Source organism: Electrophorus electricus, chromosome 15 (assembly GCF_013358815.1).
Source record: "Electrophorus electricus isolate fEleEle1 chromosome 15, fEleEle1.pri, whole genome shotgun sequence".
NCBI classification, from domain to species: Eukaryota; Metazoa; Chordata; class Actinopteri; order Gymnotiformes; family Gymnotidae; genus Electrophorus; species Electrophorus electricus.
In genome coordinates this window covers 18,347,194-18,360,008 of record NC_049549.1, presented here as the reverse complement: position 1 = coordinate 18,360,008, position 12,815 = coordinate 18,347,194, and the positions used below count along the sequence as shown (strand labels likewise).

The 12,815-nt window shown below is 50.7% G+C and overlaps 2 protein-coding genes across 8 annotated transcripts in view; one reads left to right on the top strand and one right to left on the bottom strand.

Annotated features, from left to right (window-relative positions):
• Nucleotides 1-1,860: 1,860 nt before the first annotated feature.
• dusp14 (dual specificity phosphatase 14) lies at nt 1,861-7,109 on the top strand. Its single transcript, XM_027024707.2, has 2 exons — nt 1,861-2,361; nt 5,589-7,109. The coding sequence occupies exon 2, from the start codon at nt 5,700-5,702 to the stop codon at nt 6,336-6,338; it is 639 nt and encodes a 212-aa protein (XP_026880508.1). The 5' UTR covers nt 1,861-2,361; nt 5,589-5,699; the 3' UTR covers nt 6,339-7,109.
• Nucleotides 7,110-7,307: 198 nt separating this feature from the next.
• Nucleotides 7,308-12,815, bottom strand: part of synrg (synergin, gamma) — a 33,931-nt gene continuing 28,423 nt past the window's right edge. For all 7 annotated transcript variants that reach the window (XM_027024691.2, XM_027024692.2, XM_035533989.1 and 4 more), the window contains 6 exons: nt 12,382-12,545; nt 12,245-12,298; nt 12,048-12,144; nt 11,568-11,716; nt 11,073-11,183; nt 7,308-8,613 (listed from right to left, as the gene is read on the bottom strand). In XM_027024691.2, coding sequence (XP_026880492.2) covers nt 8,482-8,613; nt 11,073-11,183; nt 11,568-11,716; nt 12,048-12,144; nt 12,245-12,298; nt 12,382-12,545 — 707 coding nt within the window. In that variant the 3' untranslated portion in view covers nt 7,308-8,481. The remainder of the gene's footprint in view (nt 8,614-11,072; nt 11,184-11,567; nt 11,717-12,047; nt 12,145-12,244; nt 12,299-12,381; nt 12,546-12,815) is intronic.

Here is a 12,815-nt window from a genome sequence, read left to right as displayed (position 1 = left end):
TTAACAGAGGTGAACTCCTTTGCCATTGTAAACATGCAGGGTTTCCTTGGCAACCAGGTCTCTGGCATTGTGCAACAGAAGGCTGAAAAGAGGATGGGTGAGGGAGGGGGTATCAAATGTTACCCCCCCCCCACATACACACACACACCCACAGAAGCAGGCGTACGCACTCCTCCTCTCCCCCTGGTGCCTGTGCTCATGTTCGGGGCTTGACGAGTCGTGACTGTCCCTCTGGTTAAGGCACCACAGTGTAGTGCCAGTCAGCAGCTGTTTGTAGGCTGTTGAATGGGTCTGTTTTCCAGCACGCCTGATCTAGACAGTAAAGCCTGGGCTTTGTTTTCTTATGAGCCGTGAGTTTCTCTTCAACAGAGTCCAGTGACCTCAGCTGACTGGTTCGTGTACAATAGCAGCATCAGTCTGCAGGTCCAGAGTGTTTTAATCAATGTGTACTGTGGCGGCAGGACTGTCCTGATGCAGCTTAAACACACACACGCGCGCGCACGCACACTCTGGTCATGGGCGTTTGCGCTGCTGTCCTGGCTGGACACGGCTAAGTGTAGTGTGCCGCCGTGTGTCTGGTTCTCAGCCCTTTTCCAGCCGACTTCTCCTACTACATCTATGACAATGAACTGCGTCACGGCCCAGAAATAGCTGTCAGTACTATTCATAGTCCTTGTAATTCAACTGGGATCTTTTTTTCTCGCTGACTGTTAGAAAATCATTACACAGTGAGCAAGGCACGTCCCGGGCTGACCTCCTCCTCCCAGACCAGGTGCATGATGGCACGGGCTTGTGTGCCCCTTGCTCCTAGGCTTGGGTGTGGCCTCTGGTCTCAGACGATGACCCCTGTGGAGGCCAGGATGGCATTCCTGGCACAGACTCTCGGATTCTATTCCAGCTCTCATAAGAGGACACTGGAATGATCTCGGCATGGCGTTCTACATTCCTGCCCAGTGGTTTAATGAGATCTTGGACTGTGCTGATGTCGTAGTGACTCTGTCAGCCTGAGCCTCCCTGCTTGTGCTGTTGCTCATGGGTGTTGGGGTTGTGTTGTGACCCCGCGCTCCTCACGAAGTGACTCCCCTTCTTTCACCAGTGTGTGGACTGAACAGAGCCGGGCTGTCCAGGGCAGGAGTTTGGAGGCTGTCAGCACCTCTCTGAACGCTTCTCTCGCCTTCCCAGTGAGCGACCACCATTGAAGAGATCATGTGACCTTTTTTTAAACGCAGAACACATTGTTTATTGGTTTTGTTGTGTCTCATCACTCCACTAAGCCACGAGTTGGAGGTTGTACTTCATATATACAATGTGCTAAAGACTGAAATGGTACTTTTATCATGGTTTGAGAAATTAGAAAAGTTAGTGGTGGTCTCATTGTGCAATATGAGAGAAAAGTGAATTGCATTAAATATTAGTATTTTTGACATGAGCTTTCCACTTCCAAACAAGAACTATGTGCAGCTGGATCTGGTCAAATCACAGTGTGACGGCTCTGGACTTCAGAAAGATTCCTCAGGCCGCAGAGGAGAGAAACTACTCCACCTTAGAATGAACGTTGGGCCCTTTCCCACAGTCAGAGGACTGGGACAGACGTAGCATGGCTGACACGCTGTGGCACAGGAGTAGGGCAGGTTGTCCAGGGCACGTTGCCAGGTCATGACCATAAGGTTACGTTTTGGGTTGGCCAGGGGACGTTGCCAGGTCATGACCATAAGGTTACGTTTCGGGTTTCGGGTTGGCCAGGGCACGTTGCCAGGTCATGACCATAAGGTTACGTTTCGGGTTGGCCAGGGCACGTTGCCAGGTCATGACCATAAGGCACCGAGCAGGATTGTGTGTTCGTAGGACAGAAGTCTTCCACTGACACAGCTCAGACGGAACTTAACACTTCTTTCATTTAAATAGAGGGTTTGTAAACTGTAGTCTATTATAGTTACAGCAGTCATTTTTACAGTACTAGAATGTGTTTTATATTTATATATATATAATTCTTCCCTATGTGACACGCACACATTGCACTACCTTACAGTATTCAAGTGATACGAAACCTACTGTCTCGTGCGCAACAAGTAAGGGCAGTGTACACATGACACCGTTGACTGGTTTCTTCGCGAGCGCAGGAGCGGTACGCGCAGGAGCGGTACGCGCATCTGCGTGTCCGTGATGGCTGTTCGCTCCGGTCGCGTGAGGCGGAGGGGAGGCGCGTCTCCGTGCCGTGTGTGCTCTTGTTGTCACACGCGCCATAGCCGCGCGCGTGCACTCCTCTCCTTCGAGCTGCTAATATGGAGGATTGCTGAGACGTGTGGAGAGACATTCCCGTATCTTACCGACCGCCTCACGCCCGCGTTTGGAAGTGATCGGGTGAGTTGGGTCTACTTCTGCAGCCTCGTGCTCGCCGTTTGAGAGTAACACGCACGCTGTCGTAATGGGCGCGGGACGCGTGAGGGGAGAAGCACATGCGTGTCATTACCTCCATGCATGCGCCTGTCTGAGAAGAGCACGTCTATTCCGTGATGGACGTGGGGTCTGGGTGGTTTAAACCTCAGCGGATCGGGTTCCTACTTTAAATGACCTTTTCTAAGTTTGTTTGGCGTGTCTGAATAAAGGCTGTCGGTCATCGCATCATTATGATGTAATAGATTAGGACTTCGATCAGAACACGCTGGAACGTGTGAGCGTGCCGCATACGCGCCCGTGCTCACAATCTTTAGACGTATTCGCTACGTTGCTTCGTTCACTGGTGGCAACCTGCTCCGTTCACACATGAGATGCGCGCCGCCCGTTGCTCTGCCGTCAGGGAGCAGGGATAATTGGCTCGAGCTACTTTTGGTCCGTGCAGCGTACCATGTTGTCCTGATTCTCCACCACCTCCACACCTCTATGGCACGTGAGGACATCTGTTCACGCGTGTTTATGATATTCTGAACACAGCTCTGAAAAATGCTCGTTACCCGTGCAGTCCATTCCGGCCAGATCCCCATCGGATCGCCAGTCTTCGCCTGCACGTGCAGAAATGTGTGCAAAAATATATTGCGGATGTTTGAAACGCACGAGCGCTTCTCCCATTACAGACGATGAGAACTGCTCGCGCATGTGTGTGTTAACGGAGAGGTGCGTGTAACCCGGACAGCGAAGGCCACTTGTTGATTGCGCCGTGTGTGCGCGGTGGCGCGGGCTGTGCGGGTCCTGTGTGCGCTTCCTGTTTCCACATTCGGTGCTGAAGAAACACTGCTGCCATTTTGGAGCGCAGGGTCCATTGCAGACATCTCACACTGCAGTTAGTGCTCACAGGTGGACTGCACACACACGCACACAAAGACACACACATTAGCACACAGCTGCGGAAACACACTGCACACCTGCTTGCCTACCATGCCAGACTGCTATAACCGAGCTACTGAGTTATGAAGTAAGATAAACTGAGTGAGCAAGAGCGCCCCCCCCCCTCTCTCAAATCTTTCTCTCTCGCTGTCTCCCTCTCCTGCTCATCTCTATCTGTCTCTCTCGCCCTCCCTCCCTGTCCTGTCTGTCTCTCTCTCTCTCCCTCCCTGTCCTGTCTGTCTATCTCTCTCTCTCCCTCCCTCTGTCTGTCTATCTCTCTCTCTCCCTCCCTCTGTCTATCTCTCTCTCTCCCTCCCTCTGTCTGTCTGTCTGTCTGTCTATCTCTCTCTCTCTCTCTCTCTCCCTCCCTCTGTCTGTCTATCTCTCTCTCTCCCTCCCTCTGTCTGTCTGTCTGTCTGTCTATCTCTCTCTCTCCCTCCCTCCCTGTCCTGTCTGTCTATCTCTCTCCCTCCCTCCCTGTCCTGTCTGTCTCTCTCTCTCCCTCCCTCTGTCTCTGTCTGTCTGTCTATCTCTCTCTCTCTCTCTCTCTCTCTCTCTCTCTCTCTCTCTCTCTCTCTCCCTGTCCTGTCTGTCTATCTCTCTCTCCCTCCCTCCCTGTCCTGTCTGTCTATCTCTCTCTCTCTCTCTCCCTCCCTCTGTGTCTGTCTATCTCTCTCTCTCCCTCCCTATCCTGTCTGTCTCTCTCTCTCCCTCCGTCTGTCTGTCTCTGTCTGGTACTGTCCTCGTTCCTCCACTCTTGCTGTGTTCAGCGGTGAGCTGCTGCTCTCTCTGGGTCACTGAGATTTATTAGGACATGTCTCTGACGTCCCAACCTTCATTAAGGCCGTGGTACTGGAGTCACACCACCATACTGCTGTCAGTTTGCATTCCCATGCCGACCTCAGCATTTGGCTCCGCACAAGGTCTTCATAGCAACCCTTCAGTGCCACATTGGTTTCATAGCAACGCTCCCTGAAGCTATGTAGTCAAAAAAGAAAAAACATAGCCATATGTTTGGGAGGGCGGAGCTTGCTGGAGATATAGTTCCCTGGAGAAGTGACTTGCTGGCACTGAGGTCAGAAGTCAGGGACGTCCATACTGTCTGGGCTTCTGTATCATAAGGCCCAGATGTTCCCAAACAAACAGCTGTGTTGACACTGTTGTAAATGTACTGTGACTGTGACTCAGTAGGAGGCGTGTCTATGAAGGGAGGGAAACAGCTGGGGTGGCCCTGTGTGTGTGTGTGTGTGTGTGAGTGTGTGTGTGTGTGTGTGTGTGTGTGTGTGTGTGTGTGTGTGTGTGTGTGTGTGAGTGTGTGTGTGTGTGTGTGTGTGTACACACAGAGCAATTAAAGAGATCATGTCTGCAGGAGAATACAGTAGGCAGCCCAGTGTGCAGCCGTAGCTCCTGTCTGGAACAGGACGTGGTACAGCTGGGCTCCCTGGGGGCAGCTGTTCGCCAGGGGCATTTGACATGCAGGAGTGCTCAGACTGTCGGTGCGTCAGCGGTCAACGCTGTGGTGTGCGGCCGTGGTTTGTTGTGTGTAGTATAACAGAAGCGCAAGCTGTCTGACGATGTCTCAACGCAAATGTCCTCGTTGAACAGTAAGACAAGACAAGACAAGCTGCAGAGTTCCTCCACTAACAGAAGAGCTCACGGTGGGCGTTGTTAACGCGGCAACGTCTGTACACAGCAGACTTGCTTCTCTTCAGTATGCTCTGAAACAGAATCGTTATATAAGGTGAGACCATCTGGACTGGGAAAGTCTTTCCTTTCAGACGGAGCTGTTACCTGGTGTTTCAGAAAAGCTGTTTTCATGAAGGCGTATGGTAAACGTAGACACTTGTAGTCCTTTTCTGTCCAGTTGTTCAACCGATTATACGCTGCAAACTGAAAGGCACTTTTTAAAATAAGACAAACTTTAAAAAAAAAAATCTCCCCACATTTTCACTTCAGCCTGTGACATCACACTCAAGGTTATGATGTCATACTGAGCACAGGGTGGTGAACCTGAGTTGTTATTTGTTTATTAAGGCGTCTCCTGGTTATTTTTGTAAACGGTGCCAGACCCTGACTGACAGGACCAATTAGCATGTCCTCATTTGCTGGCCAAATGCAGCAATTAGCTGAGATTAGCATCTCAGTCTCATGTCATCTCGCTGTGTTAAACACATTGAGTCATCTGGTGTGTCTCGGAGGGAAGTGTCATTCCTTTCTGTCCCAAGCCCTGAGCCGTGTCCTGACCCTAAAGGTCCTGTTTGTTTCAGATCCGTCTGATGGTGTGCTACAGCTCGTCTTCAGGATGAGCGAGGAGATCTGATCCCATCCTGGCTCCTCCACAGGCCTTCTCCATCTCTGTCTCCTGCCTGCGTTTTTCCATGGGCTCCCGCAGCCAGGGCTTCCACCACCCGCACCACCTGCACCACCCGCAGCGCAGTTCCGTGGTGCCCCCAGCCATGCCCCGACTGATGCCTGAGACGGGCAGCCTCCTGGGGGGCATCGCCCAGATCACGCCCACGCTGTTCCTCAGCCGTGGCAACGTGGCGTCCAACCGTAGCCTCCTGCTGTCCAGGGGCATCACGTGTGTGGTGAACGCCACCATCGAACTGCCGAACTTCAACTGGCCACACATGGAGTACATGAAGGTGCCCCTGACGGACATGCCGCACTCGCCCATCTCCCTGTACTTCGACAGCGTCGCCGACAAAATCCACAGCGTGGGCCGCAAGCGTGGGGCCGTGTTGGTGCACTGTGCGGCCGGCGTGAGCCGCTCCGCCTCCCTCTGCCTGGCCTACCTCATGAAGTACCACCGCGTCTCTCTGGCGGAGGCGCACGCCTGGGTCAAGGCACGCCGGCCTGTCATCCGGCCCAACGGTGGCTTCTGGCGCCAGCTCATTGAGTATGAGAGGAAGTTGTTTGGCAAGACATCGGTAAAGATGGTGCATACGCCCTACGGCATCATACCCGACGTGTACGAGCGAGACCGCCGCGGCCTGGCGCCTTACTGGGGCCTGTAGAAGAGGCGCAGGGTGCTGTTGTTATGGTGGCGATGGGCGAGGGGACAGGAAGGCAAGCAGACCGGACTGCCAAACTCGACCGGATTGGCTGATACCGCCGTGACATCACTACATTCTCGTCCGGAGTGACAGAACCAGAGCGGTCTGTAGGAGGTTGACGTTGTGACCTAGTGGCATTGGAAGATCGTAAGGCAGAGCGGAGATTCAGCATTCAGTCTTTCCTTTCAGATTCCACCCACATTCCTGCTGTAATGATGTTCCACTCTCACTCTCGGAGTGTCCTCTCCGTTACTGGTGGCATTTTCAAACATATTCACGTACGGACTGGTCTGTTCAACCAGAGATAGGGTTAGTTGGGAAGGAATGGGCACTGCTGAGTGGCACAAGAATTCGGACAGATTGATTATAAAATATGTGACATGCTAGGAATTTGCTGTATTCCAAAAGAATCTTTATGGAAAAAATTTGAAATTCCATGGATTTGGGAATTGTGGTGAGGATCAAACAAATTAGACACAGTTTGGTAATACTTCAGGAAATGGATGCAATTGGTTTTCCTCCAACATCTGGACCTCTAACAATGTGTTTGTTTATAAATAATGTAGTGCTTGATTTTTCTTATAAAGCTGTCTTCAATAGACGATTTAACACCAAGATTAGTCTGGCAGAGTTCAAAAATAAGACAATAAGCAAGTTATTCTTTATCGTGGATGAAATGCAGAACGAAACTGAGAAGTGAAGACGTAACTATTGTGTTGTTAATAAACCATTAAAAGGAAATGGTTTCTTTGTTCTATATGCATGTATGTTGTGTTTCTACATATGTGCTCACTGTACTGAGAAACGCGAGGAGTGAAAGACTCCAGATCACACTCACCAAAAAAAAGAAACTGCAGGGTCCTGTCAGTCATGAGTGTCAACACACACCACACACACACACAGAAAAGACAACAGCATTCCTTCGCTGTCTGCATTGTTCCAGCAGTTTAATCACATTAACCAAATCCATTCCTTTCCCGGATGGTTTGACTTGCATTAGACTTCACATTTGCAGTTTACAACAGAAACAGAGCAGGTGTCGCTGGAATAGAACAGAAAACTCAGGTTGGATGTAAAGAAGAGTTTTTATAAAAACTTCAAGAACTTGGAGTGACGAGTCTTAGTACATTAAAGCAGTTTAATAGATGCAGTCAAGGCTAAACTCCATGTCACCACTCAGAGTGCTGCTTGTAAGTTAATTTATTATCAGAGTAGAATCAGTTGAATCAAGAACTAACAAGATCCAGAAATATTGACTCAAGTTGCCTTGCCATCCTTTCAAGTACCACATCAGTGTTCAGCGAGACAGACAGACAGACAGACACACGTCACAACAAGGGCAGGACATTCAAACGCACTGTCTCACACTAACAAAGAGGGCAGGTAGCCACTTTAAGTAGCTTCTTGTGATGTTTGTTCAAAGATCCTTCAAAAGCAGTTAAACCAAAGAGAGACAGACTTCAGACTTCAAGACCCAGCCGTTAGAGATGGAGTTCCAGCAAAACACACAGAACAGCCCTGTCCAAAATACAGACATGAGGAGAAAACAGTTTCTGAATTCATACATCTAAAAGTGCCTTCGACCTATACATAATTTAATAATCAGAGTGAAAAATAAACACGTGACAGACAAACTCAAGAGTGTAAGTCATGGGCACATGACACTTGTGTAGGTTGTCATGTTTATGGGAAGGTGTGTCAAAGTCCTGACTGAACCGTCGCTCTGGTTATCATCACGAAAGCTCGTCAGACTCAGAGAAACATCTATCACAGTACATCTTCACCAAACCAGCCAACCAGATGCTTCACTGCTCTCCCTCAGACACACACAATAAATAAGGACATCTTTGCCTCCACATATAGCAGAGTTTATAGGAATTATCCCCATAGGTGGGCCCTCTCCACACACACACACACACACACACACATCCTTTCGCACCTCCTACAAACATGCAAATCTTTGAGAGCTTCACCGGCTAAGTTGAAGAAACAGGTGGGGGTGGCATAACAGCTAACGTTCATGAGTCAGGCCCCTCTGAGCATGGGGAGGAGCCTGGCCATGCCGTTCGCCCAGCGTTGTCTACTAGCAGCGGTGGGGGTGGGCTCAGAGCAGGTCGGGGAGGATGAGGCCCGGGGGCTTGGGCTCCACACAGTTGATCCAGAAGTTAGCGCAGCTGGCGTGATACTGGTGGCCGCCGTAGGTCAGCTTGAAGTTGTCCGTCTCCGAGTTGAAGGCCTGAGTCCAAGGCAGGCAGAGGGGAAACAGACAGGCAGTATTACAGACAGCTAAACTTACTTTAGAACCACTGATCCTAGCAACCAAAAAAAAAGAAAAGAGAAAGTATCCTAGCAACCAAGCATTAGCTATATTAATCCGCTTACAGTTCTATAGGAGGAACACTAAAAACAGACACCAGGTGCAAGTCGTTCAGTGGAATTCTAGTCATGGTTAATCAGGTTTAACGCCACGTCCTGCTGACGCAGTCTGTAGACTTTATGGAGTTGAGTTATTCACCCACGACGTCTATATATGGAGGAGGAAAAGCAGAACTCTGTGAAGTTTGCTCGAGATGCCAATTTGGAGCTCTCCTGAAAGGCACAGCTGCAAAAAGGAGATGATAGGGGGGGAGTGTGTGTGTGTGTGTGTGTGTGTGTGTGTGTGTGTGTGTGCGCGTGTGTGTTGCGCACGCACTACGCAGATCAAAGGTTTGCGTCTCTGGTGAAATATCTGCACTGAGCCCCAGAGTGGCGGTGAGTCATGAGCGCTGACTCACAGCCTCCCACTCAGCAAGACGCTGTACGCACATGCCACACTCTCAACACTTCACTTGGCGCCGCTGCACTCCAGCACTGTTGAACCACAGCCTCGCTCCATCTCCAAACGCAAAGGCACCGACCTGCACGTCACGTGACCCCCGCCCTCCTCCCCATCTTAAAACTAATCACTAATCCACTCATCAATAATCCCCTAATCCCTCATCCCCCAATTCCATCTCCTTTTCTCGTTCATATCTTCATTCTTTCTGCATGTGGAGCGGAACATCAAGGCACGGCAGCGATCGGCGTCTCTGCACTCGGGCCGCTGAAAGGTCAGCGCGCTCCGCTCAAAAGGTCAGCTCAAGGTCTGTCGGACATGTGTAGTGAGGAGAGAGGGCCTGTTGGGGCATCAGGAAGCAGAATACAGAGACATATTTACCCCGAGCTTTGAGCCTGGAGGTTTAACCAGCGCCTGGAAGCAGAAGAACTGTTAGGATGTTGTGAATGTGAGTGAAGCTCTCTGGAACGCTGAGAAACTTTATCACAGAGACGCTGAAGAGTGAATCTCACAGCATCTGACGCTCCCAGGAACGGGCAACTCACAAGGAAAACGCCACCACACGGAGAGTGAGAGCTGGACGCAACCACTCAAACATATTTGAACCTTTTTGTGTTGTGTTTAACACTCTGCAATCATGTTTAAAAATGATTAAAGATTAATGTAGCTTTTAATATTCCTTTAGGAAAACTACAATTTTGAAGTATTGACCATTAAGCCTGTCTGTTCGTCTCTAGCTGTTGCCCGTTCCTGATGATCTCACACCACAGAGACGTGAGGAACCGTCCACCATGAGGAATCTTCAACCCCAGAGAGAGAGACCAACCTTCACCCCACCCCGTATCCAAGACCCTCCTCACTCCCGACTCCAGCAACACCCTGAACACCACAAATCAGAACCAGAACGCTTAGCAGATGCCAACGCCATACCGAGTGCCTTCGAGAAAGGGTAGACAGCTCCTGAGATCTGTCCGTCTTGTTTCCAGCCATATCGTTAAAGTTGGTGGATTATTAATCGGGAGTCAGGTTCGGGCTGAAACGTTTTCCGCTGCTGGGCAAGCCCCCATGTCGGGCTGCGGACTGATAGATGGCTGGGGTCCATCTGCTGTTTTTAAATCCTGCCCTCCAAGCCCTAAATGGCTGTCTGGGTTCCTCGTCTGTCCACTGCAGCCTAACACCAGCTAATGCACCACAGGGTACCTCAGCCACGAGGCAGCAGCGGGTTCTGAAGGGTTCTGTGGTTCTGTGGACTGGACATGCAGCTCAAACACACGGTAGTGTGTCTCAGTGTGTCGGTAACTATAGCACTGGGCATAGTCTACGGCTGGATACATTAGCACTGCTGGGCTTTACTGACTGGAGGTCAGTGTGTGTACTGGGACCTCTTCACTACCACCACACCCCTTCCAGAAAAGTCCACCACCGCCAACCCAAGGTGCCAAGATGACAAGCCTGACTGACAGCTGACCCCTTCCCTGGAACCCCAGAGCCCTATACGGACAGAGAGGGGCGTGCATGTGAGAGTAAGGTGTGTGTGGGTGTGTGGATACAGAAGAGTGAGTCATTTTGGCACCGCAGACAGTGTGTTAACCTCCCCGAGCCAAACAGAAGCAGTTCAGTAAGAATGAGATGGTGAGTCATACTCTCTTAAACAGGCGTCCAAAAACGCTCTCTTCTGTTCTCTGCAAAACGGCCAGAAGCCGAAGGAAAGGTCAGTCTCACTCACACACTTTAATGAGCCCAGAGTTAGCACGTGGTGAACTCTGCACACTGGGCCTCATTAGTACTGCACCAATACAGCAAGACATGGACAAGCAGAGTTAAAACAGGGATAAATGACTATTACATCTGGACTGTGTGTGTGTTTGTGTGTTTCAGACCTTGCTGCGTGAGTCCACGTTCAGCAGACACACTCCACAGGCCAGCTCCTTCGCATTCTTAATGCCATGTCTCAGGATACAGGAGGAGAAGTCCAAAGAGCTCTCATCAGGCTGGAATCATACACATGGACACACACACACACACACACACACACACACAACCACGCACACACAGACACACACACACGTCTATGTTTAATATCTTTACCTGTGGCTGAAATTAAAACCTGGTCTGCTACTGTCCACATGGAGCAAGACATGCAGCAGACAACACTGGGGACAGACCCCGCCCACCCCACACCCACCCCAGAACACACCTCCCCTTCATAAATTTCATGACTTTGTACTGTGGGGTGGAGTGGAGACAGCTTGTAGAGTGTGTCTCCCTCCTGTCTCCCACAGCATCACCCCCCCCCCCCCCCCCCACACACACACACACATTGGCCAGATCATTCCCTCACACACACTCTCTCTCTCTCTCTCTCTCTCTCTTACGGAGAGATCGGCCAGGGACATGAACCCCAGTAGGTTGTTCCACACACGGCCGATGTCCTTCAGGAGGTGCTGGAGCGTCTCTGAGCACACGGCCGTGGCCTTAATGCCCAGCTCCACACGCCTGGCCACACGATACACCTCCACCACACCTGGAACACACACGCAGTGTTTAATGAAAGCAGGAAACAGTTCAGCATTACACAGCACAATAACATCTAATAACTCAAACACACACACACACAGAATCGGTGCTATACACTGAGCAGTGCTACTGACAACATGAACCATGACGTAGGAGAGAGCAGAACTCTAAACTGAGAACTCAGCACTGCGGGCTTCCCACGCTATCAAACCCGACGAGAAGAAAACCAGACGACAGCCCAAGAGGTCCGGCATGCAGGGAGCTCGACCCAACCCTAAGGCCCTTGACACGGTGAGGAGCACCTGGGGGTGTTGCTGGGGTGGGGTGAGGGGGCTTACCCTGCAGGTACTCCATGCCCTGTGCTGACTGGATGACCTCCGTACACACACTGGAACTGCTGATACCATTAAGGGTGTTGTTGGCTGTGGTGATCACCTGCCAAGATGGTGGAAGAGAAAGAATGAGAATTAAAGTGTGAGGGAGAGAGCAGGATGGGCCATAAGATCCGATGACTGAGGTCCTTGTGCAGTGTTACCTGAAGAGCACTCTCCAGACACCTCTGCCATTCATACGCGTAACGCTCACTCTCCTGTAACACAACACATACGAGCATTATGCGGGGAACGGTGGTGGGAGGGGGGTTTGGGGTGAGCGCGAGCGAGCAGGTCTGACCTCCACTTCTCCTGTGAGGTCCTTGTACTTGTCTCGGATGACGGGCAGCACGGTTTTCTCACTCAGGGTATTGGAGCGGTCACGGAACAGCTGCTCGGGGGCCGGAGACGGTGTGGAACGCACAATCTCCTTCTCTCCTAGACTGTGACTGCGTTTATGGGAACCTACACACACACACACACACACTTCAACTACATATATGGGTTTGGCCTCTCATTCTGTAATTGAAACTTTCAGCTCTACAACTGTTGTTTCTAATCCACCCGGGACAACAAATGCCTCAATCACCTCCTCAGCAAATACCTCAAATACTACAACACCTTCACAAATACCTCATTTGCAACAAATGAGAATTACAGGGCAATTACAGCAGCCCGGCACTGATGAATTATTCATCAGACTTCACACAGCGAAGTGCAGTGCTGGCTCACACA